We start from the raw sequence: 26,385 nt of genomic DNA on the forward strand, positions 1-26,385 counted from the left end.
CACACACACACACACACACACACACAGAGTTTATAGTTCATTTGCATAGCCTCTGGTCACAAAAACCTATTCCCTATTCTTTCTGTATTTCTTTGCCCTGTTCAATTTAGGGAAGATCCATAAAGTCTCAATGACTTCCTCATGAAAATCGACTTCCAACAGTAAAACACAGCTGTCATTTGTCGAGCGTTGTTTGGTCCTTCAGTTAGTCCCGGCATGCTATGCTCCAACCCTCAGGTTTAACCCCGTGTTGTTTCCTTTTCAGTTGGATGTGCTGTTGTTGTTCATGTGGTTCTGTTTTAACCCTCATTTCAGTCCGACCTGTGCTGAGTCCATCACCCCTACTGCTTCACCTCTTCTCTACTTTTAGTCCTTGGCTTCACTATGTAGCTGCTGTGTGAAATAATGTTGATTTCAGTGCTCTCCTCAATACTTTACCCTCTTCTGTAGCTTGTCTATTTTTATGTTTTGTTAAGACTTTTACCCCATTTTTTATTCTCTTTTCTTACTCCCTTCTCCTGTAATCTGAATCATAGTGTTCACTGCTGTTAATTATCACCTTGTTTTTCTTTTTCTTTCAATTCTTCATTTGACCCCTGACCCCTCCCCTCCTCTCCTGACCCCTCCCCTCCCCTCCTGACCCCTCCCCTCCTGACCCCTCCCCTCCTGCGATTGGGCTCTGCGTTGTGGTTGGGGTTTGGGGGGGTGGTTGTGTCACCCTGGATCCTCCTCCCTACATTTCTACTGGCCCTTCCCCCCTTCTTCTGTGACCTCTGCCCTTTGACCTGTGCGGCCCTGCCCCTCTGTACGCTGCCCCCCCTCCTCCTCGTGACGTGTGTCCCCCTCTGTCACCCGGTCGTGTGGCTGTTTGTTCGGGTGACATTTCCTGCTGTGTCCTCCTGGCATAACCTCCACACTCCACATTCCCCAAACATTCCCAAACCCCCCCCACACCCGTGCGATGATCCACCCCCCTTACTGCCCACCGCCAACGTACCCCCGACGCGGGTACGACCCCGTCGCCGACCCCGTCGCCATGGTATTCATCGCCACCCACCCACCCAGTCTGCGGGCGGCCAAAGTGGCGAAGGCGGCGGCGGCGGTAGCCAATAGCAGCAGCTCTCCGGTTAAAGAGCTGAGGGACCTGTCGGCCATGGACGCTTTCCGGTCCCGGAGCATCAGTGTCTCCGATCACGCGGTCCGCAGGTTAGAGAAGAGCCTTCTGGGTAATCAAAACAACAACAACAACAACAGTAGTAGGGTCATCTGTGGCACTTCCGTGACCGTGGAGAGCGAAGGTCCGTTTCTCAATGGATTTGTCATCTAGGAGGGTTAATAAACAAATTTAGCCGGGGTGTATTTTTAAAAAAGGCGGGGAAAATATTTGAGAGACCAAAATCCAAAATGTCTGCCGTGGAAATGAACTTTTTAATGCTTTGACCTACAATGATGCACAATACATGGTTTCAGAGCTTATTCTGGTCAAGGAATACATATTTGGTGTTTATATAATGATTTGACCTATTTTTGACCTTCAAATCCAAGATGGCTGCCAATTTTGAGGCAGTGTTTTCAAAATCGTCATAGAGCCTTCATATTAGGCTTGAATGACAGGTCTTCTCATGATGAGTTGAATAATATACAGTATAAGTACACAGAAGTAATCTCGGAGGTCAATAAAGTCAATGTTTGTGTGTAAACAACAGTTGCTGATTTGCGGTTTCCCATTAAAAAGGGTAGGCTACTGAGAATATGGTGTCCAGTTCATCCCATCACATTTTCATAATGAACCAAAAACAATTTTGCACTATAGCCTAACATAAAATAGTATTCTGTATGCAAAGCTAGCAAGGTTAGTTGCTTGAGCTGAATTTAAAGGTCAACTCAAAACAAACAATGAAATTAACTTTGAAATTAAAACTGAATCCTAGGCTACTAAATTTCATCAGCACACAGTAAAGGAAACTTGTCTTTGAACTCAGCTGACTGTCTAGTCCTAATCCCTGTTGTGCAATGTCCCTTTTCAGTGAAGTTTTTGTTTTTGTTAAGAGTATGGACTTTTAATCTTGACCTTGTTGGTAGGCAACGGCCCTTTTCCAGTCAAGCATTTTCAGATTAGCTCAGTCAGTCTGTGAAGCAGTCAGTGTCAGCACTTGCGTGAGCTCGCTTTTTCTCTAACTAATGTTAACATTACACACTTTAAGACACTTTGTTTGAGGATATCAACGTTATTCACTAGTCTAAAGATAGTTCTACCATCAAGAACATATAAAACAAATGCAAAAACAATTTTTATTTGCAGAAGTCATCATTGATATTTGGTGTTAGCTAACGTTAGGTAACGTTATTATTTTTAGCTAAAGTTAATGTTATCTGTCTCCACACTTCTGTCAACTGACATATGCATTTGCTTTTGAAAATAAACAGCCTGGCTTGCTTAAGCATAACTGAAGATTAAATAGAATTATAAAACGGCTCTCTCAAATCAAGCAATCTGATTGGTTCACAGCCATTGTATAAATCCAATAACCCACTCCAATAACCCATGGCCATGGGTTATTGGTTGCCATGGCAACTCTCTTACTAAAAGCCTTTGGTTACCTCAAAAAAAACAAATGGAGACAGCTGTCAGATCCTTGTGAATCGATCTTCGCTTATAACTTTACTAATACTTCGCAGAAAATTATGTTTTGTACAAGAATAAATGCGGGCTAATGTCTTCTTTGCAAAAAAAAGGCTGTTAACCCCGCATTTAACCCCGTAACGTTAGTTGGTGTCGGGCTTTGCAGAAAGCACTCAGCTTCTCAGCAAGCGCTGAGAATGCAGCGCTGCGCTCGAGCTGCCTGTCGGCTTTCCAGAAAGCTCTCAGCTTCTCAGCAAGCGCCAGGATTGGCCAATGTCAACTTCAGTCTCCAGAACGATCCAATCAAATCACCCGCACGTTCTTGCGGTCCCGCCTTACAGTAGTGTTTCAACTGACTCTATCAGAATACCATGCCAGTCGGACTTATAGTATTATTATTATTATATTATTATACTTGGAAACCGTTTTATAAAAGCAATATAGCACTCGAGCTGCGTGGTGTTGTGGCATATATCCCGCTGATAAGCTGTTATCCCACGAGGCCGCAGGCGTGCCCGAGACATGCGGACGGGCACGCATTCCTTCAGCGTTCACATCGTCCCAGGTGGGAATCGAACCCACGACCTTCGAGCTGTGAGGCGATAGTGCTTACCACTTCACCACCGTACCTCCTTTTATATCCTCAAACAAAGTGTCTTAAAGTGTGTAATGTTAACATTAGTTAGAGAAAAAGCGAGCTCGCGCAAGTGCTGACACTGACTGCTTCACAGACTGACTGAGCTAAACTGAAAATGCTTGACTGAAAAAGGGCCGTTGCCTACCAACAAGGTCAAGATTAAAAGTCCATACTCTTAACAAAAACTAAAACTTCACTGAAAAGGGACATTGCACAACAGGGATTAGGACTAGACAGTCAGCTGAGTTCAAAGACAAGTTTCCTTTACTGTGTGCTGATGAAATTTAGTAGCCTAGGATTCAGTTTTAATTTCAAAGTTAATTTCATTGTTTGTTTTGAGTTGACCTTTAAATTCAGCTCAAGCAACTAACCTTGCTAGCTTTGCATACAGAATACTATTTTATGTTAGGCTATAGTGCAAAATTGTTTTTGGTTCATTATGAAAATGTGATGGGATGAACTGGACACCATATTCTCAGTAGCCTACCCTATTTAATAGGAAACCGCAAATCAGCAACTGTTGTTTACACACAAACATTGACTTTATTGACCTCAGAGATTACTTATGTGTACTTATACTGTATATTATTCAACTCATCATGAGAAGACCTGTCATTCAAGCCTAATATGAAGGCTCTATGACGATTTTGAAAAAACTGCCTTTTAGAGCTCAAAATTGGCAGCCATCTTGGATTTGAAGGTAAAAAATAAGTCAAATCATTATATAAACACCAAATATGTATTACTTGACCAGAATAAGCTCTGAAACCATGTATTGTGCATCATTGTAGGTCAAACCATTAAAAAGTTCATTTCCACGGCAGACATTTTGGATTTTGGTCTCTCAAATATTTTCCCCGCCTTTTTTAAAAATACACCCCGGCTAAATTTGTTTATTAACCCTCCTAGATGACAAATCCATTGAGAAACGGACCTTCGCTCTCCACGGTCACGGAAGTGCCACAGATGACCCTACTACAGCCCAAACATTTCTTGCTTTCCACCATGGGGATGGTTGATGGGGAACTAGGGTCATTGTCATGCGGGGACTGTCGGGTGGTTTGTTACCAGGGAAACCTCAATTTGGGTGGTGCATGCTGGAGGAGGGTTTGTTTGACAATTTTGGTTTTGTTTTGGGCTGTGATCATTATATACGTGTGCTATTTTTCTTTTGAAGTTTTGCGTTTGTGTTTTTTGCATGCAGTGTCTACAGAATACATGTTCAGAAAACATCTACCAACGATGTGATTCTGTTTGAATTGGCGTCTAACACAGTTTTTAGCTTTTATATTTTGTCACTTATTTTTGGTTTGAGTTTGTTTTTTGGTTGTGGTTTTTGCTGCGTGTGGTGCTGCCTGATTTTGATTGGCCTAACAACAATTGAATGGCTGGAGGTGACTGGTGCAAAGCATGTGTGATCTTACACAACCTGACAACTGTCACTGCAACCAGCAGCTGGTCTCTCCCTGTTCCTGGTGGGAGGGGCCTCTGCTTCCTGGGCCAATGAGAAGGACAACAGCAACACAACAGCCTTGCTCGCTCGCTTGCTTTTTTAATGCCTTTGTTTTGCTGACCCATACACTGTGCTGTGCTGCTATTGACCATGGCAATCTCCAAGTGTGGGGTTTTAGGACTAGCTGTGCTGCTGTGGATTTGTGATACAGTTGGATAACAGACTCAAATCACTTTTATTATCACACACACACACACACACACACACACACACACACACACACACACACACACACACACACACACACACACACACACACACACACACTTCCTACTTACACACAGTACCGACCTACCTACCCTGCTGTACCTATATATATCGATCTCTGCTTGGCTGAACTGTGAAAGTGGGTGATTGATGGATATACGATCTAACATTGCAGTTGTCAAGATACAGCTCTTGAATTTGTCATACCACTCCTGTCCAGTAGGTGGCAGTAAAAGTTCAGTAGCCAAGTATCACGGCGCAAGAGTGAACCGTAGACTGGAGTGAGTGAACCTTTCAAGGAAGGTGGCACAGTCATAAAATGTTAAGATTGGATTTGATTTAAAAGGAGTGAGAGTTGGAACTTTATCAGACTCAACTGCAATACAGATCTAACAAACCTGCTAAATGGCTGCAATTCTGATATTCCCTAAAGCATTTGTGTGTCTCTTGAATGGTAACACCTAAATCAATGACAAATTGGATTGAAGCCTGTGTGCTGGTGGACACCTGCCGTCTTTGACCTCAGACAACATGACCATAGTTACATTTTGTCTAATTGAATATTTTCTTAAATTACACCACAAAAGTTGAACAATTATTATTTTGGAGTTTGTTGAGCTGAGCATGTGCTGCACTGCTCATACATCCGCCATCATGACTGTATGTGTCCACTGGAGTCAAGCTTAATTCATGAAGTCAGTAGATGAATGGCTAAGGGACTGTCTTCTGTCTACGTGTTGTTTAAACACAAGCTGGGACTTAGTCTGAGTAAGATCATTAATTTAGTTCTCAGTAAGAGAATGAATGTAGCCTAGCAGCATGACTGTAGTAATAATATGGGTATATCCTAAAAGCTTTCAAATATAGCCCCTTGATAACACTAGATATTTTCATCATAAACAAAAACAAACACACATTTTAACACATCAGATTTGAATTCTAGATTTAACCATTTTTGCTGGACGGCACATGACGGCCTCCAGCTAACAACTTTCAGCTTCAATTCAAATGTAGATGTAATCCTGTCAGACAGTGGTTTGTAATGAACTGTTCTAGTGTCTTATGGAGGTAGTTACAGGACTGACACAGGTAGTTGCAGGGCTGACACAGGTAGTTACAGGACTGACACAGGTAGTTGCAGGGCTGACACAGGTAGTTGCAGGGCTGACACAGGTAGTTACAGGGCTGACACAGGTAGTTACAGGGCTGACACAGGTAGGGCTGACACAGGTAGTTACAGGGCTGACACAGGTAGGGCTGACACAGGTAGTTACAGGGCTGACACAGGTAGGGCTGACACAGGTAGTTACAGGGCTGACACAGGTAGGGCTGACACAGGTAGTTACAGGGCTGACACAGGTAGTTGCAGGGCTGACACAGGTAGGGCTGACACAGGTAGTTACAGGACTGACAGGTAGTTGCAGGGCTGACACAGGTAGTTACAGGGCTGACACAGGTAGTTACAGGGCTGACAGGTAGTTACAGGGCTGACACAGGTAGTTACAGGGCTGACACAGGTAGTTACAGGGCTGACACAGGTAGTTACAGGGCTGACACAGGTAGTTACAGGGCTGACACAGGTAGTTGCAGGGCTGACACAGGTAGTTACAGGGCTGACACAGATAGTTACAGGGCTGACACAGGTAGTTACAGGGCTGACACAGGTAGTTACAGGGCTGACACAGATAGTTACAGGGCTGACACAGGTAGTTGCAGGGCTGACACAGGTAGTTACAGGGCTGACACAGGTAGTTGCAGGGCTGACACAGGTAGTTACAGGGCTGACACAGGTAGTTACAGGGCTGACACAGGTAGTTACAGGGCTGACACAGGTAGTTACAGGACTGACACAGGTAGTTACAGGGCTGACACAGGTAGTTACAGGGCTGACAGGTAGTTACAGGGCTGACACAGGTAGTTGCAGGGCTGACACAGGTAGTTACAGGGCTGACACAGGTAGTTACAGGACTGACACAGGTAGTTGCAGGGCTGACACAGGTAGTTACAGGACTGACACAGGTAGTTGCAGGGCTGACACAGGTAGTTGCAGGGCTGACACAGGTAGTTACAGGACTGACACAGGTAGTTACAGGGCTGACACAGGTAGTTACAGGGCTGACACAGGTAGGGCTGACACAGGTAGTTACAGGGCTGACACAGGTAGGGCTGACACAGGTAGTTACAGGGCTGGCACAGGTAGTTGCAGGGCTGACACAGGTAGGGCTGACACAGGTAGTTACAGGACTGACAGGTAGTTGCAGGGCTGACACAGGTAGTTACAGGGCTGACACAGGTAGTTACAGGGCTGACACAGGTAGTTACAGGGCTGACAGGTAGTTACAGGGCTGACACAGGTAGTTACAGGGCTGACACAGGTAGTTGCAGGGCTGACACAGGTAGTTACAGGGCTGACACAGGTAGTTACAGGGCTGACACAGGTAGTTACAGGGCTGACAGGTAGTTACAGGGCTGACACAGGTAGTTACAGGGCTGACAGGTAGTTACAGGGCTGACACAGGTAGTTACAGGGCTGACACAGGTAGTTGCAGGGCTGACACAGGTAGTTACAGGGCTGACACAGGTAGTTGCAGGGCTGACACAGGTAGTTACAGGGCTGACACAGGTAGTTACAGGGCTGACACAGGTAGTTACATGGCTGACACAGGTAGTTACAGGGCTGACACAGGTAGTTACAGGGCTGACACAGGTAGTTGCAGGGCTGACACAGATAGTTGCAGGGCTGACACAGGTAGTTGCAGGGCTGACAGGTAGTTACAGGGCTGACACAGGTAGTTACAGGGCTGACACAGGTAGTTACAGGGCTGACACAGGTAGTTACAGGGCTGACAGGTAGTTACAGGGCTGACACAGGTAGTTACAGGGCTCACACAGGTAGTTACAGGGCTGACACAGGTAGTTACAGGGCTGACACAGGTAGTTGCAGGGCTGACACAGGTAGTTGCAGGGCTGACACAGGTAGTTACAGGGCTGACAGGTAGTTACAGGGCTGACATAGGTAGTTGCAGGGCTGACACAGGTAGTTACAGGGCTGACACAGGTAGTTGCAGGGCTGACACAGGTAGTTACAGGGCTGACACAGATAGTTACAGGGCTGACACAGGTAGTTACAGGGCTGACACAGGTAGTTACAGGGCTGACACAGGTAGTTACAGGGCTGACACAGGTAGTTGCAGGGCTGACAGGTAGTTACAGGGCTGACAGGTAGTTACAGGGCTGACACAGGTAGTTACAGGGCTGACACAGGTAGTTACAGGGCTGACACAGGTAGTTACAGGTAGTTACAGGGCTGACACAGGTAGTTACAGGGCTGACACAGGTAGTTACAGGGCTGACACAGGTCAAGCTAAATTGAATAGATCAACTGAGCAAACGTGTCCCTCTTATATTTTTCTCACATCACCCTTCACCCAGTGTTGCTTATGTCCCATTGTACCTTATCTGCTGCTTATTTTATTATATTTTTTTATATATTATAATATCTATCTATGTTTGTTTGATTTGGCCTTGTTTTCAGATTGTTATTCTGTTAGCATGTGGGGCGGCGGAAAAAATTCTCCGGCTTGAATACTCCCCCACTGTGTAGAGAGAACGGCGAAAATCTCAGCCTGGCTTACTCATCCTGAGAATGTTGTTAAAAATCACTCCTACCAAATGTGTTGACTTCAGCCCCAGGCAGCGAGCCAGCCTGGCCTTTACTTTCACTCTGGCAGGCAGAAGTGGAGCCTGGGAGCTCTCCAGTCCACTCAGACACATCTTTCCATTAGCCAATGTGCAGCTAACTGGATTTCCCTACAGAGCATATTGGTGGTTGTGGATACAGAGAGGTGGATTTCCCTACAGAGCATAATGGTGGTTGTGGATACAGAGAGGCGCTGTTATTCGCTGCAATGAATACTGATAAGAGAATAGCATCAAGGGAGATGTTGCCACCCTGTTGGACACATTCTTATATCATACATAGTTCTACTTGCCTTATACCAAGTCCCAGCATGTGTGTGTGAGAGAGAGGGAGAGAATTAAATTGTTAACCTTAACTGCGCACTTGTGTGTGCACACACATTATGCATGCATGCGCACATGTGTGTTTTCTGTATGTATCCGTGAAAGCGAGAGCACATATCAACAGTCCTGTGTGTGGCTGTGAGTTGTATGACCTCTTGCCTTTCTCTATGTTTACGTATCAGAACTTGCATGAACTCTGTGTGCATTTCATACATTCGCCTTTCTCTCTCTCCACCTCTGTCGCTTAGCCATCTCTCTGTCGCCCCCTGTAGGATGCACACCTCCACCACCACCTGCAGCCTGGGCTCGGCGGACGAGAACGCCGTGACCCAGGCGGACGAGGGGTTGAAGACCGTCCACCTGGAGCTGACGGAGACCTGTCTGGACATGATGGCACGATATGTCTTCTCCAACTTCTCAGCCCTGCCCAAGAGGTTGGCTCCCATTTCTATATGTGCAGCACCGCATGTTGTAAGATATTGAGTTGTAAATGGGCATCCGTCTAGTGAGTCCCTGCCTATCAACACCACGAGGGTCGCCGCTTCAAGCCCCATGTGTTGACCTCTGGCTTGGTTGGGAGTCCTTACAGGCAGAGGGAGGTCATCATCGGCCGTGTCTGCGGGTGGGAAGCCGGATTAGGGGTATGTGTCCTGGTGGCTGCACAAGTGCCTCCTCTGGTTGGCTGTTCGGGGGGAGGAGAACTGGGGGGGGAATAGCATGATCCTCCCGGCGAAACTCCTCGCTGTCGGATCAAAAGAAGCGGCTGGCAATCGGCAATGGGGGCGGAGCAACGACCGCGACAGCAGGAGGAATTGGTCAAGTACCATTGGGGAGAAAAACGCGAGAACAAAAAACTTGATGTAAAAAATAATAATTGGTTGTAAAATAATTCTGACAGGTTGAATGAAGCACTGTGGGGATCATGACCTTTGACCTCTTTGACTGTCCTCCCAGGTCTCCCATTGCAGAGTTCTTGTTAGCGGGGGGTCGCAGTATGACCTGGCTCGTGGGGAACAGGCTGGTGACCATCACAACCAGCGGAGGCGTCCGAACGCAGGCGCTGCTGGGCCTGGACATGGCTGAACGGCTTGGAGGAGGAGGGGAAATGACCAGGTCTCTCTCTCTCTCACACACACACACACACACACACACACACACACACACACACACACATTTGTATTTCTTTATTTGGATTTTCGATTGAGGACATAATAATCATATCAAAATCCAAATGTATCTCAGAGTCAGAATGCAATGCAAAGAAGAACATGACTACAACATAAGCACCACCAGCAAGCTTTAAGACATCTATAGAAGAATAGAATTCTTCAGATTTCAAGCTTTTTGACATCATCTCTCTTTTCCTTGTCCTGTAGGTCAGATCCATCTCTACACACCCGTATAACCAAAGAGGCTCCGGCCAAACTGGAGTCTCAGTCAAGCCAGCAGATCAACAGAGCCACACGCATCCGTGTCCGCTCCATGTCAGGTAATGCTCCTCTGCATCCACTTCAATGTCACCATTTTTCTGGCAGTCACCAAAAGAGTAGGGCTGGGTTCAAAAAATCGATTCTCTGATTTTTAATCGATTTTCATTTTAATCCTCGATTATCGATTCATATGTCCAGAGATCGATTTTTTTTTTTTTTAAATAAACAGGGTAAAATATTATGCTGTGTGTGGTAGTTGAAACATAGTTTCAAGTTGACGTTTATTTATGTTTGTAGTTGAAACAAAAACATAAATACTGTAGGCTACATGAATGGAAATGTTTGATCATTAATATCTACTTTTAGAAATTATATAGGCTGAAATCAAATCACTGTGCATAATTGTGAAAGTGTCTTTATTGACAGATGAAAAGGCTGTTATTTACCCTTTGTCACCACCTGGTGAGTAAATATACATGTATGTGTAACTAAAACCATTAAAATTGACAACAGGTCTGCAACTTTTTTTCCCATGTATCTACTTGGCTGGTTGGGAACCCCTATGTTACATAACTGGACAGTCATGTAATTCAGGGTACAGCTCAAAAAACACATTTTGGTATCACTAACCAAATCAATATTGAAATTGATCGAATCGGAATCGAATCGAATCGAATCGAAATTAATCGATTCGCAACCTTGTGAATCGGAATCGAATCGATTCTTGAAATTTGAACCAATACCCAGCTCTACAAAAGAGTACATGATGCAACAAGTACATTTGGTCACTGGTACACATGTCTGATCCAGCAAAAAAAAAAAAGAGAGTCATGTGAATTGGTTGACTCTGCATATCCTGCCCTTGGAACAACAATGGGTATCCTCTGTTGTGGACCTGGCTGCCGTGGAGATGTTGGTGGCCCTCATGCATGGTGCTAAAGTAGATCACATTACGTCATGGAGCACATTTATTGAAGCCATGTGTCGGGGGCCAGGTAGCTAGGTTCTGTTTATTTGTTCTTTGTTGATTGTTGGGTTGTTTGGGACTATTCACTTGTTGATGCTCCTTGTTTTTGATCTGGTCAAAATGGGTTCTAGAGTGCTGAGTTTTTGTACTGGCTGAGGGGCATACATACATACATACGTAGTGCTGTGGGCCCTTGTTTGTGTGTGTCGGTGGTGGTGGTGGGTGGGTTTTTTTTTTTTTTTTTAGTGATTTTGTTTGTGTTTGTGGGTGCATTTTGTGTCTTGTGTTGTTTTTGTAGATGCTGTTATGTTTTTCTAACTGTTTGGTTAACATTTGAATTGATAAAAAAAATGAATCACAAAAAAAGTAATGTGAATTGGTTTCCTCATCGAAAGCAGAAGGAGTTGACAAATGTTATGGCGATGATGATGACCTTCCTCTTCCATGTCTCACCTATATTCCCAGGTGGCCATGCACTGCGTGCCGGTCCTGCCCAGAGTCTCAGTCCACTGGTGTCGCCCTCTGAGGGGGAGTTGGCCGCCCCTCTCTCTCCCCCCTCCTCTGGCCCCCCCACCCTGGATGGCCTGGGTCCTCCCTCCTCCTCCGCCTCTCTCACCCATTCCTCCGCTCCCCCGCCACTCAGAGGCAATCCCAGCCTGGCTGAGTTTGTCCCCATGCTCACACAGGGCTGGGCGGAGATCTTTATACGACGGCCGTCTGGTAGGCTGCGCGTGCACGCACGCACACACACACACGCACACACACACACACACACACACACACATACACACACACACACACACACACACACACACACACACACACTATAGAGTGAAGAGATCTAGGTACTGCTGTTCACTATTCAGTTAACCCATCGGGGTTTAGCTGTTTGTGTGATTTTTGTCTCAATCTTTGAATAGCCTCCGTCGCTCCTATCTGTCGCTGCTGTCCATCATCAGCATTCAAGTCACTCATTCAAAGAAGATACGCTTACAACAAGTCATCAGGCTTATGTCAATCAGCACAGTTTTCCGTTTTGAGCTGTTCTAATATTAAATTCTGTCTTAAAGACTGTCTGTTGACACTATGATGGATGATTCCACAGATAGGAGGAACGATGAGCAATAGATGTATAGAGATATTATCCATCGATCAAGTGGTCTAATCCAGTGGTCTAAATCCAGTGGATCTCAAAGTGGGATCCGGGGACCCCCAGGGGTCCTTGAGGGGATTCCAGCGGGTACCCAGCAAAAAAGGGGATCATTTATTTTCACTATAATTCCATCCATAAGCAACACAGTGATAGAATGTAGGACTGTTTTGCTCATGGGTTTCATACACTTTCTGTAATAAAACATCTAAAAGCAAAAAATCTTATCAAATGTGGTCAAATTTTTGTCCGTTTAGGGTGTCCTTGCAGTGAAAAAGTTTGAGAACCCACTGGTCTGATCTACTGTTGTTGTACTGGTGTCTGTGTGTGCAGGTAACACTAGCTGGCTGATGTCTCTGGAGAACCCTCCCAGTCCCTTCTCCTCAGAGCTGGGCATGATGCCCCTGCAGGAGCTCTCCACTGTGCTCATGGCGATGGAGGGGGTGAAGGAGCCGCCCGCCCAGACAGCCAGTGCCCCGGCCAGCACCGCTGCCCCGCCACCACCAGCCCCAGCTCCCGCCCCCGCCCCCATCTCTCAACCCCCTCCCCAAACACACAGCAGTGCAGGAGGGAAGGCAAACCTGATCCAGCGCTCCAACACCGGTGAGTAAGCGACAGAGGGAGAGAGAGAGTTGTGTTTTCATCTTGTCATTGCTTGCAGCTGAAATCCATACAGGTGAGGTCCAAAAAACATTGACATTTAGCTTCCTGCTGAGCAGGAAGTGTGGCATTGAAGAGGACAGGCAGGCAGGCAAGTGTACCTGGGGTTTTGTGTGTACTATTCATTTAGAAAAGAGCTCCCACCTGGTGTTATTGTCAATAAATGGAACAGCACATCCTGACTGGATAGAAATTGAATTGATGTTTACGCGTGATTGGCCATCCTGTCCGCATGACTGCCTGTCCTCGCTCCTGCTTATGGGTTTGATGATCTCAGTAAATACTCTGCTCAGGTCAGTAGAGCAGCAGCCTGCGCTGGCTCAGGTCAAGTTCAAACGTTTTTTTTTTTTTTAGCAGAAGTCTCTTTTTCATCCACGCTCAGTGTCCTGTCACCTGCTCAGTGTCCTGTCACCTGCTCAGTGTCCTGTCACCTGCTCAGTGTCCTGTCACCTGCTCAGTGTCCTGTCACCTGCTCAGTGTCCTGTCACCTGCTCAGTGTCCTGTCACCTGTGTGTCCTGTCACCTGCTCAGTGTCCTGTCACCTGCTCAGTGTCCTGTCACCTGCTCAGTGTCCTGTCACCTGTGTGTCCTGTCACCTGTGCTGCTGTTTGTTTGGTTTCTTGCTCTGGGGTTCACCCCCCCCCCCCCCCACACACACACACACACTTCTCATCTTTATATCTTATCTTTCATGACCTTGTGAACTCTGCTTCACGTTCCTTCAACATTCTTTCCTCTTCTCATTGTAATTCATTTACATCCTTTTTTTTTTCTTTGAACTGGTCTGTTTTTTACATTTTTGTTCTTGTTCCTGATTAGTTTTGTTTTCATGTTTTTTCATCTTCAACACCACCATGCTGGTTTGTGATTGGCTGCGGTGTATTGTGGCGGCGTGTGCCCAACCCGTCCCATTGGCTCCCTGCCTGCCTGCAGTGTGTGGCTCTCTCTGGTCTCTGGGTTTGGGCTCTGCCCCCCCAGGCCCTCCAGGCCCTCCGGCCCCTCCTGGCAGTTTGCACAGGAGTATTTCCTGGGCAGGTACCGTCTAACACATGTGTGCCCCCGCCCCCCCCTTCCCTCATACTCTCCCCCCAGATCAAAGCAAACATGTACTGTATGCCGCCTTCCCCCATACCCTCTCTCCCCCCCTGCCTGTGAGACACTAGAAGACTTTGAAAATCTTAACAGATTCTGAAAAGGCTGGGGAGTTTACACTACAAGACTGGTTCATTACGATTTTTGATCACGACTGAAAAAACGGACTGAAATACACGACACAACTGACTCAGACGAGGCAGTATACACTACAAGACTTTTCACTTTGAAATTCAAACATGTTTGATATAATCTTTGTGGCTCCGACTGGCATCGGGAGGCAGGTTATACTAGAAGACTAGAAATCTGGAGGCAGTTTACACTAAAGCCCCCTTCACACGATAAGCGAAAAGTGCACTTTTCTCAACGCGAGGTAGAGTGGAGCGCAAACCTGCAGGACAAGAGGTGAGCAGCAACAGCACCATCTTCTTTTCTCCTCTGATTGGTTGTGCTCATGAAAGGTCAGCGACAAGTAGGTGAGCGTTGAGATATTTTGAACTCTGGGCTCAGCGCAAAAGTGTCAAAATAGAAATGTGTACCCAGTAGAGTATATACCCTAACAGATCTGTACCCAGTATACCCTAACAGATCTGTACCCAGTATACCCTAACACATGTTGCTGCCGACTGGCACAACAACAACTGCAGACAACAAGACTAGAGTCAACAAAGACAGACTGAGCCCAACTGGAAATCCTGTGTAAAATCAGGAGGAAAGTCTTGTAGTGTAAAACTAGGCAATATATCAATCAATCAAGTAAGGTACACAAACACAAAGAAACTCACACGTGAGTTTCTTTGTGTTTCGGCTCCTCGTGGTAAACAAGCTGTTTTATGCTCCAAAATGGCACAAGTGACGGAATATATTATACTGCATTTCTGCTTTACCCATCAATCTTATATTATTGACATGGGATGGAGGGAGGGTCGTCAACAGCTGACTGAGCTATGGGAGAGGATCAAAGCGACAAACGAGCCAATGATACGGCTGAATGTATGTACGTGACTACTGCACAAGGATCAACCAATGACAATTAATTTTTTTGGACTCCCTTGTTGATTTTCCTTCTAATCCTCTTGTGCGACCTCTCACTCTGGTCTTCCTGAACGTGTTCCGAGGTTTGACTTTAACCTGTGACCTTCTGTTGTCAACAGGAAAGCTCAGACCTCATCAAGTAGAAGAAATTGTTCTCACCTTATTGGTGGTAGAGGCCAGTCTGGCAAGAGAGGAGTTTTCAGAGTTTTCAGACGAGCAACCCCAAACACAAATTTATTATTCAGTGTTTGTAGGATGGATTTAGGTTGTTTGTGTGCACACGTGTGTGTGTGTGTGTGTGTGTGTGTGTGTGTGCGCACGTGTGTCTATTTGCTTGTCTGCCAGTTGAGTTTGTTTCATCACCTGGTGATTAATGTAGATGCATCTGATTTTGTTTCATATTGTCAGCGTGATTTAATTGTCTTTCCTTTGCCTTCTAATGTACTTGGCTAGAATTTAGATTTCGTCTGTCTAGACTCTAGACCAGGGGTGTCAGACTCATATTAGGTAGAGGGCCGGATTTGTTCAACTGAGACCTCATGGGGGCCAGATTTTTTTTTTTTACTAAAATCAATTCGACTCATTTACCCATTTACTTCACAAAAGAAATACTGCTCTTTCCATTTCTCTTGAAACTGCCTGCATTCCGTGTCAACCTTTCTCTTTTTCGACAGCATCTTGTTGATTCCTTTGTTTTTTGGTAGGTATCTCTGACATCCCTGCTCTAGACCAAGTAGTGTAAAATTTACTGACCATTTAATGGTCAGATGAGAATGTGTGTGTGGTGTTTCTGTCAAAATTTAAATTCACAGTTGTTTGTTTATGCTTGAGGTGGGAGTGTTTTGATTTGTGTGTTTTATGATTGTGTAATGAAACGTGGACTCAACACTGGCGTGTGTGTGTGAGTGGGGGGGGGTGGGTGGGCGTGGGTGCACCTTAGTTGGTGTAGAACTGTGTGTGTGTGTGTGTGTGTGTGTGTCCACCTATACCCACATGTTTGTTTGCTGTGTCTTCTTGCTGTAGACTCGGTGGTGGTGCTGGAGGAAGGGTCAGGGGTCACCTCGGCACACTCCCCATCTGATTGGCCAGAGAGTGAGGAGTTTGAACCAATGGTCTCTGAGCCCATATTCATGTCTGCTGACAAGTTCACAAAGACCCCGCCCCCTGGAACTCTCAGCAGGGTAGGTAGTCACCAACACACCAATGTTATGCTACGCTCTGCATAAAACCGCAAATTTTCGTTGCATTTGGGCCTTCCGTTTCCATGACAACAGCGTTATTGGGGCCTGAAAACACAAAAAAGTGAAACCAGTTTCCAAAGTGGAATTCTTTGATAATGCCACCCTCCTTACCGTCACCATGTAAAGTAACAAAATGCAATTCTTGTGAAAACTGTGACGACACGGCCCCACTTCGCACATGGAAGACAATGAAAGACAACAGGAACATTCACCTCAATCAATCAATAAATATATCAATAATATAGCCTTAAAGTCGAGCTGAACTCATAAATGACTTTTATTTTATTTTAGTTCAAATACCTGGGTATGCAGTGCACCTTCTTAACCCTAGAACACTAACGTCGGGTGATTTTCACCCGGACAATTGAATTCACGTGATTTTCATTGTCTTGCTGCTGTCTCAGGTGGGCGGGTCCTTAGGTACCTTCAGGATGCTCACTGACGTCATTGAATGTAGGTTTGTTTCCCTGCTCCCATTCATGGTTTTTTCTACCGGCTACGTGTTCGGGTGATTTTCACCCGACGTTAGTGATAGAGGGTAAAATATCTTTGGGTTAGTTACAATGGTATTGTGGTGACTTTTTTTTTTTTTTCACCACACAAGTCCCATGAATGGGTGGACCGAAAGAGAAGTTGGGAGCTCCTTTTTTTTTGCGGGGGGGGGATTTTTTATAACGATTACCTCATTTTTCCCGAATTTGACATATTTTTTATAGTGTCCCCCATAATAAACTTTTTTGTGTTTTTTGTGATATTTCACATTTAAAAACAAAAGAAGAGTACCTCAATTTGCCATGTATTGTTGTACTTTAAGATATTTTGATGAGAAGTATGTTTTATGGGGTATATTGCATCGGGTGAAATACACCCGACGTTAGTGATGGTGTGACTTTAAATCACGTTAGTGTTCTAGGGTTAATAATGTATGCAAAACAAATCACAACAATATAATTTCTTTAGTTTTTCACACTTTTTCACATCAAAAGTTCATTTTTCAAGATTTCATTGATAACAGTAATTTACAGTTTGCTGACGTCACCCAGTACTATCAAATTTCTACCCCATTTCAACCAATCATATCATGACATGCAGCTGTCAATCAAATCTTCATTTCACGATAATTTTCTCTTCCAAATGAAGTCGAAAATGGCACCTAGTGCCTGTCATCTGGCAGAATTTCTATCCCATAAACTAACTACTAAGTTGGCCAATTGTTAGAAACATGAACAAAAAACAAAAACTATAATATCTAAGAATGCAAAGAAATGTGACTGGCTCGTTAAAACCGGTTAAAACGTGCATTCCACAGATATCGTATTTACAGAAATAGCGTAAAAGGCGCGCGCTTGAGAGCGTGGTTGTCAGGGGTCTGCCCTCGGAGATTCCAGGCGAGCGGGCAGCACCCATTCATCGGATTGTCCGCTCCCTCCGCACGAAGCAGGTGGCTGCCTGGTACTCCGCGGATCCCACTCGCGTAGCACGACAACACGCTGAATCCCACTCGATTTGGGGGTGGAACACGCCATGATTGACCAATGCCAAAGCCAGTCGACAGAATTGTCAAATCAAATCATCGACATGATACTATGACCCGCCTCTCAACTTGTCATCTCAGACAAATTATGTTTTCAGTCTGAAACGGACTGCGACGCACGTGACGAACGGGTTCAGTTCGACTTTAAAGGCACAATGGCGCATTCAACAAGCTATCGTGACACCAGAGTATGATCTTGAGTTGCTAAAAATACATAATGGGCAATTAGTGCCCGCTATTAACGTTCGTGCATATTAATTAATTCAACGAAGGAAATTTACAATTGAAATAGCAGCCAATGTTTCACAAAACTTAGCGAAATTATCTTCTGATAGGGCTTTACTGGGTATTTATTCTTTAATGCAACCAAGTAGTCCAACAATCTGCAGCAGTGTATCTCCATACTGTGTTCAGCGGAGTGTTTTGTCTTTGCTTTGTTGTTCTACACTGTGATGTAGAAGGAAGCGTTTGTGTGTTACAGTACGTGTAGCATGTGGTGTTATTCTGTGGTGTTGTATTGCAAAGTTACACCGTTCCCTACTGGCCGGGGCATGCACACTACAGCGTTTTCAATCACATTTGCGGCTGGTATAAACGCCGAACCAAAGGCCATAACGCAATGACAGTTTGCCATTTTATGCAGAGCGTTGTCTCCTCTGTTATTTTTTATATTCAACTCGTCTTATCTTATCTCTCTGCTCCAGTCCTCCTCCACCTCCAGTCAGGACGATGACAAGTCGACTCTGGAAGAGGTGAGCGAGGGAGCGATTCCCATCGACCAGCCCACTCTCGGACCCTCCACGCCGGGCAGCCAGGGGCCCGAGCTTCCCTTTCAGACCCACACTCAGTCCCAGGGCCAGGGGCTTAACAAGTCCAGCTCCTCCCCTGAGCTCCAGACCTTGCCCGAAGCCTTCTCCAATGCCGCTCTAGAGTCGGGGACCGCGGTAGGAGGAGACGACGCACCCCGGCCCAGGGCCCCTTCAGAGGGCAGACCGCAGCCCCAACAGCCTCATCTGGAGAAAGAGAAAGTGGAGGGTGGTGGTGGTGGTGGAGGAGGAGAGGGGAATGGACCGGGAGGTCCGAATCAAGGGGGTGAAGCTCCGTGCGCCGTGCTGCCCCAGAGTGGAGGAGGAGCGAGGATGAAGTTGGAGTTCCCGACAGCGAGCGTCCAGCCTGGACCCATCTCCCCCGGTGGAGGACACCGCCCCCGGGGTCACACCATCTCTGTGTCGGCCCCCTCCTCCAGGAGAGAGAGGAGGACAGAGAGGGACTCCTACCACAGCCGCCCTGGACCCAGCAACACAGAGAAGATCGCTGGAATCAGCCCGAGGTGCTGCGCACACACGCAACACTGATAAACAAAGGACATCAACACAGCATCTATTGTTTGTACCTAAAGCCCACATTTGGGTACGAAGAGCCCGCAGAAGCAATCAAGAGCCAATCTTGGCTCCACTGGCTTTTGGTCCGAGAGGAATTAGCGTCTACTGCCTAAATTTGAATAATTAGATTACTCAATTGACACAGTGAAAAACATATAACAACCAGTTTTTGAAAACTACAACTGATATGTGATGAGCTAATAACACGTTACAAACCTAAAGTGGTACCCATAACAAACATCTCTCTTTTCTCTCCGTCTTTCTCTCTGTAGTTTTGTCTTCCTCCAGCTCTATCACTCTCCCTTCTTTGGGAACGAGGCCAACAAACCCCTGCTGCTGCCCAAAACTCAGGTCAGTTGGTCCTTTTCAGTCTAGCTGGAATCTGTTCCTGAGCAGTAAATGCATTTGTAAACGATGTTTCTCCTCTGTTGTAGGTGATCGACCGTGCTGTGAAGGTACTGGATCAGATGCCCCCTTACGACACCCATAAGATCGGAGTGGTGTTCGTAGGTTCTGGTCAGGTGAGACAGACACGCACACAAGCACACCTTTCAGATGTCAGCCCTGACTCCTGTGTCCTCAGTTCCTCTCTCTAAATTATTTATCTAATCTGATTGTCATCATTGAATATTATTGTCACTTAACTCATTGAGTGCCAGCCACTTTTGGAGAACGGACGCTCCCAGTGCCAGAGTTTCAGAGCGTTTTCAGTGATTTCTCAAGGCCCACAGAATATTGTGTGATATTACTATGTAAACACCGAACACGCACAAAGAACGATGAGACTCTCTTCTATCATCTGCAAAAAAAAGTTTATTGATCCCATTTTCCGTTCTTTAGTTATGAGCCGGAGAAGATAGGCTGTTTTGAGCAAAAAGACACTTTTCAAATTAGAAGCTGAGTTATTCCGCCTTTTGTGAAATGCAGCATTTCAAGCACATTCACTGAGTCTGAAGATAATATTTTCTGATGTAGTGACGTGGTGTAGTTGTGTGGTGCCTGCGTGCCCCACCCCCCTCTCCCCCCCTCAGCTGCAAACTCCTCCCCACACTAACACACAGCCTAACATGCACCCAGTCTATTTTCGGAGCGCTCCGTTTTTTTGCGCCGGCTCCCAGCGCGACACGGAAATGCCAAACCGGACTGCAGGGAAAGGTTTGGCCCTTCGGCGTTGGGTGCTGCCTTTCTGGTGGCTAATCGTGTGAAGAAACTATGCAGACAGACAGACAGACAGAGGCAGAGGGGCTCAGTTGTGTGCGCGGATTGACTGCTGTTCGCAGCCAACATCAGCTGCAGTCAGAGCCATCTATATGGCTCTGGCTGCAGCATGAGCGGTTTCTCTTTCATCACAGGGGTTTTTCCTGCTGTTTTCCGGACCTTTCTGTAATCTGGAGAGCACTGTCGCCACCTGATGGGTCGGTAAAATAGGTTATACACATTCAACATGCCCCAAAATTTTACAGGAGATATATTAGGCGTTGATCCACGTCCCACCGTCAAAAAACGCAATTGACGAACATACTCGTCCTTGGCACTCTACGTTACTAAACCAATTGACGAACATACTCGTCCTTGGCACTCAATGAGTTAATGGACAGTCTCATTTGAGTTTGCACCCTCAACATCTCAACTCTGCCAGGTAAACAACGAGGTCGCCATCCTGTCGAACGAGTACGGTTCGAACCGCTACGCCGCCTTCCTGACGGGCCTGGGCAAACTCATCCATCTGAAAGACTGTGACCCCGACCAGATCTTCCTCGGCGGGCTCGACCAGTACGGAGACGATGGAGAATTCACCTACTGCTGGCACGACGACATCATGCAGGGTGAGCGTGTTTGTGAGAGTAGTACAAGTATCACGTGTGAAATTCTTGTGCTGTAGGCTCCGTTACAACATAGTGCAAAAAATAAAAGATAAATAAATAAAAACAAGAGGCAACAAGCAATAAAGCAGTAAGACACGCCACAGACGGTGGCGTATTCACTGCCCATAGTGCAAATGGCATGAACATACTTTAAACATAATTAAACATAATAACATTCTGTTAGGTGCAAATAACATATACCTAATTAAACATACTATTGAACATTAGTCATACGTGACGGTAGCAGCTGCAGTGCGGTACAGTACGGCTACTACACTATTTGTATATGTTAAGGAGTCTCGTGGCCTGTGAGAAGAAACTGTCCCTCAAGCGATTTGTGCGTGCTCTTGGGACCCTGTATCTCCTCCCTGAGGGTAGCAGGGAGAACAGACTGTTGTGGGGGTGGTTTGTGTCTTTGATGCTCTTCAGGGACCGGGTTCAGGGTTCAGCAATGTTGTGCTTGTGTGTGATGTCTTTCAGTTGTGAGTGAGTATCTCACACATACAACAAATACTCTCTTTGTATGCCTGTGGTATTCATGGATGTTGTCTCTGCAGCGATCTTCCACATCGCCACACTGATGCCAAACAGGGAGAGCGACAAGGGCTGTTGCAACAAAAAGCGTCACATCGGCAATGATTTTGTCATGGTCGTGTACAACGACTCTGGAGAGGAGTACAAACTGGGCACCATAAAAGTACGTACACGCGCGCACGCATGCACACACAAAACTAATGTGCAGTAAACTCTTTTTCACCTGACGCTGCCAGACGGGGGCGGTATTTTGTTCACAAGACACCGCCCCCATCTGGCAGCGTCAGGTTAAAGGCTTTTGTCCCCAAGGGGGAAGTGATCTTGGGCACAGTGCTACGGGTCCATTGCTTCACATAAAAAAAACAGCACAAAAACATCAGAAGCGTTTTGACACGATGCTAGACAGTGTCTTCACGTAAAAAAGTAGTGAATACGTTGTGCTCCCAACTCCAGCGTGCCTCTCTCTTCCCCTCCAACACAGGGTCAGTTCAACTTCGTAGAAGTCATCATAAAACCACTGGACTATGAATGTAACCTCGTCACCCTCCAGTGTCGCAAAGGTGAGACAACGGTTGACTGGACAGACTAAAAAGTTCCATCTTCTGCCTGCTCTTGTTGTCACTCTCTCTCTTTTGCTTTTACTTGTCTTGTCCCTCGTCTTGCTCCTTCTCAGACCTGGAGGGGTTAGTGGACACAACGCTGGCCAAGATTGTTTCGGACCGCAACCTGCCGCTCTTGGTCCGACAGATGGCCCTGCATGCCAATGTAAGTGCACTCCTTTATCTCTCTAATGCACAGTCACTTGGTCACACACACTCACTTTATCTCTCTAATGCACAGTCACTTGGTCACACACACTCACTTCACCCTTCTGTCCTCGTCTCTCCCCCAGATGGCTTCTTTGGTCCATCAGTACAGAGCAAACCCTTCCGATGCGTACGCCTCCAAGTGGCTGGCGAGGTTACGACACATTAAAAGGATCAGGACCCGGGTAAATGAGCACGCACGCACGCGCACACACTCTCACACACACACACACACACACACAAAGGTAAAAGGTTCTCCATCTGTCTACCTATGCACTCTTTTTGTTCGTTTGATTGACCGTTTTATCTCCGCTCGTAAATTCCAATGTCATCTCTCTCTTTCCCTCTCATCTTTTCATCTGTCCTTCTCACCTTGTCTCCTCTCCCTGCTTCTGTCTTCTCACCTCGTCTCCTCTCCCTGCTTCTGTCTTCTCACCTTGTCTCCTCTCCCTGCTTCTGTCTTCTCACCTTGTCTCCTCTCCCTGCTTCTGGCTTCTTCTCACCTTGTCTCCTCTCCCTGCTTCTGTCTTCTCACCTTGTCTCCTCTCCCTGCTTCTGGCTTCTTCTCACCCCGTCTCCTCTCCCTGCTTCTGTCTTCTCACCTTGTCTCCTCTCCCTGCTTCTGTCTTCTCACCTTGTCTCCTCTCCCTGCTTCTGTCTTCTCACCTTGTCTCCTCTCCCTGCTTCTGTCTTCTCACCTTGTCTCCTCTCCCTGCTTCTGTCTTCTCACCTTGTCTCCTCTCCCTGCTTCTGGCTTCTTCTCACCTTGTCTCCTCTCCCTGCTTCTGTCTTCTCACCTTGTCTCCTCTCCCTGCTTCTGGCTTCTTCTCACCTTGTCTCCTCTCCCTGCTTCTGTCTTCTCACCTTGTCTCCTCTCCCTGCCTCTGGCTTCTCACCTTGTCTCCTCTCCCTGCTTCTGTCTTCTCACCTTGTCTCCTCTCCCTGCTTCTGTCTTCTCACCTTGTCTCCTCTCCCTGCTTCTGTCTTCTCACCTTGTCTCCTCTCCCTGCTTCTGTCTTCTCACCTTGTCTCCTCTCCCTGCTTCTGTCTTCTCACCTTGTCTCCTCTCCCTGCTTCTGGCTTCTTCTCACCTTGTCTCCTCTCCCTGCTTCTGTCTTCTCACCTTGTCTCCTCTCCCTGCTTCTGGCTTCTTCTCACCTTGTCTCCTCTCCCTGCTTCTGTCTTCTCACCTTGTCTCCTCTCCCTGCCTCTGGCTTCTCACCTTGTCTCCTCTCCCTGCTTCTGTCTTCTCACCTTGTCTCCTCTCCCTGCCTCTGGCTTCTCACCTCGTCTCCTCTCCCTGCTTCTGTCTTCTCACCTTGTCTCCTCTCCCTGCCTCTGGCTTCTCACCTTGTCTCCTCTCCCTGCCTCTGGCTTCTCACCTTGTCTCCTCTCCCTGCCTCTGGCTTCTCACCTTGTCTCCTCTCCCTGCCTCTGGCTTCTCACCTTGTCTCCTCTCCCTGCTTCTGGCTTCTCACCTTGTCTCCTCTCCCTGCCTCTGGCTTCTCACCTTGTCTCCTCTCCCTGCTTCTGGCTTCTCACCTTGTCTCCTCTCCCTGCCTCTGGCTTCTCACCTTGTCTCCTCTCCCTGCTTCTGGCTTCTTCTCACCTTGTCTCCTCTCCCTGCTTCTGGCTTCTCACCTTGTCTCCTCTCCCTGCCTCTGGCTTCTCACCTTGTCTCCTCTCCCTGCCTCTGGCTTCTCACCTTGTCTCCTCTCCCTGCTTCTGGCTTCTCACCTTGTCTCCTCTCCCTGCCTCTGGCTTCTCACCTTGTCTCCTCTCCCTGCCTCTGGCTTCTCACCTTGTCTCCTCTCCCTGCTTCTGGCTTCTCACCTTGTCTCCTCTCCCTGCCTCTGGCTTCTCACCTTGTCTCCTCTCCCTGCTTCTGGCTTCTTCTCACCTTGTCTCCTCTCCCTGCTTCTGGCTTCTCACCTTGTCTCCTCTCCCTGCCTCTGGCTCAGGCCCAGGAGGACATTCAGTCGCGGCCGACCCCGGGCATCTCGCTGACCCAAGGACACACCCAGCAGAACAAGTCTGCATATCAACAGAGCAGCGCGGCGGCAAACGCAGAAGGCTCGGGTCAGAGGAAGAGACTGGTCTCTACGGTGGATGATTTCACAGACTTTGTTTAGATGATATCCCTTCACCTCTTGGGATGACGTTTATTGTACTCGCACGCACACATGCACACACACACACACACACGCACGCACGCACACGCACACACACACAACCAGACATGTACACACCTGTCTTAGAGCCGAGGCAAATTTAGTTTCTCCTCTTTAAGTGTGAAAGAATCCAGGAAGATGTATGCACACTGATTTTGACATGAACCAATTGGATTACTGCATTTGTAATTGAGAACCTCTGAACTTCACGATATCACACAGGCGTATTATTTTGTGCTGAAGTATTGGTATATGAAGACGGTGATTTCTGCATATTTTTCGAAGATTTTGAAACGCTAACGCTTTGCACTTTTTCGGGCTAATCAAGATATTTCTGATGTGTAACAGGAGATGAGTAAAGCTGTAGGTAACACTACATTTGGAAGCAGTGTGCGTTTGTGTGTAAATATGTGTGTGTGTGGAATAAAGAGAGACTATGGGAAAAAAAGTGTGGTATTTGGATTTGTGCTCTTTCTTAATCTTTCTTATTAACTCAACCACATGAGCAGAGTGCAATGATCAAGAACGCTAAATGAGTTTGAATCTCCTCCAACCTCTGTGTCTAATAAGATGCAGGAAGTAACGCAGGTGCAGAATCCATGGCCATTTTTCCATGTGTTTATAGTTTTATACCATCAACGTCCAATTTGTAAGATTCCTCCACAACAATAACACAAAGCCACAAACTTTTGGTACAACTGTTGCTCAAAGATTGTTTAAATAATATCAGACCGCATTAATCTTTAAGTCAGCGGGTCAGACCATAGAGATAAGTTTATCTCTATGTGATAGAGATAGACACTGTTTTATCTTTATGGGATCTAGATGTGATATAATGGGATATCCGAATCTCCCCATCTTCCGCAATCGGCTAAAAACTCATCTCTTTTCTCCATTTCACCTCCCCCTAACCTTCCCTCTCCATCTCCCTTACATGCTGCCCACGGACCTTCAACTGTCTTTTTTTTTTTTTTTTTGGTTCTTTTATTGTATTTATCTTTTCATTATCTCTGCTTTCCACTATGTATGTTACATGATCTATGCTTGTTATTTTCTGTATGTACATCGCTTTGGAGAAAGGCGTCTGCCAAATGAAATAAAGTAAAGTAAATATAGATGTGATAGAGATAAACAGTGTTTATCTCTATGGGATCTAGATGTGATAGAGATAGACAGTTTATCTCTATGGGATAGAGATACACACTGTTTATCTCTATGGGCCAGACTCACGAGTCACGAATACCTGGACAAGACTCCAAAGCACGGCCTGAACAGTGACACTGAAACATTATCATATTTGCCTAAAGTTAGCCTCATAACGGATACTCCTTTTGTTTCTTTCATATCGTTTTCTCTAAAACAATCTCAAGACTGTGGATATATCTGTTTCTAAATTCAAAGCTACTGCAATCATTTGGAGCTTGATTTATCTTACATTATTTATGTAGGCTAATGGTAACAGAATCCATGGCCATTCCTGTGACACACCCCAGGAGAAGGTACCTCATGTAGGCC

At 46.3% G+C, this 26,385-nt stretch overlaps 1 protein-coding gene across 2 annotated transcripts in view; it reads left to right on the forward strand.

Moving 5' to 3' along the window:
* LOC310800898 (tuberin-like) overlaps positions 1-25,285 on the forward strand; it is a 52,603-nt gene extending 27,318 nt beyond the window's left edge. The window contains exons 26-42 of one of the 2 annotated variants that reach the window (XM_083664783.1): positions 1,066-1,206; positions 9,276-9,437; positions 9,958-10,116; positions 10,380-10,492; positions 11,866-12,120; positions 12,884-13,153; positions 14,144-14,245; positions 16,361-16,518; positions 18,817-19,442; positions 19,767-19,845; positions 19,929-20,015; positions 21,134-21,320; positions 21,917-22,056; positions 22,375-22,453; positions 22,567-22,658; positions 22,786-22,884; positions 24,661-25,285. In XM_083664783.1, coding sequence (XP_083520909.1) covers positions 1,066-1,206; positions 9,276-9,437; positions 9,958-10,116; positions 10,380-10,492; positions 11,866-12,120; positions 12,884-13,153; positions 14,144-14,245; positions 16,361-16,518; positions 18,817-19,442; positions 19,767-19,845; positions 19,929-20,015; positions 21,134-21,320; positions 21,917-22,056; positions 22,375-22,453; positions 22,567-22,658; positions 22,786-22,884; positions 24,661-24,831 — 2,920 coding nt within the window. In that variant the 3' untranslated portion in view covers positions 24,832-25,285. The remainder of the gene's footprint in view (positions 1-1,065; positions 1,207-9,275; positions 9,438-9,957; positions 10,117-10,379; positions 10,493-11,865; positions 12,121-12,883; positions 13,154-14,143; positions 14,246-16,360; positions 16,519-18,816; positions 19,443-19,766; positions 19,846-19,928; positions 20,016-21,133; positions 21,321-21,916; positions 22,057-22,374; positions 22,454-22,566; positions 22,659-22,785; positions 22,885-24,660) is intronic. The other variant, XM_083664782.1, reaches the window with a different exon arrangement.
* Positions 25,286-26,385: the final 1,100 nt, after the last annotated feature.

This window comes from Poromitra crassiceps (assembly GCF_964638095.1).
Source record: "Poromitra crassiceps genome assembly, contig: HAP1_SCAFFOLD_130, whole genome shotgun sequence".
NCBI classification, from domain to species: domain Eukaryota; kingdom Metazoa; phylum Chordata; class Actinopteri; order Beryciformes; family Melamphaidae; genus Poromitra; species Poromitra crassiceps.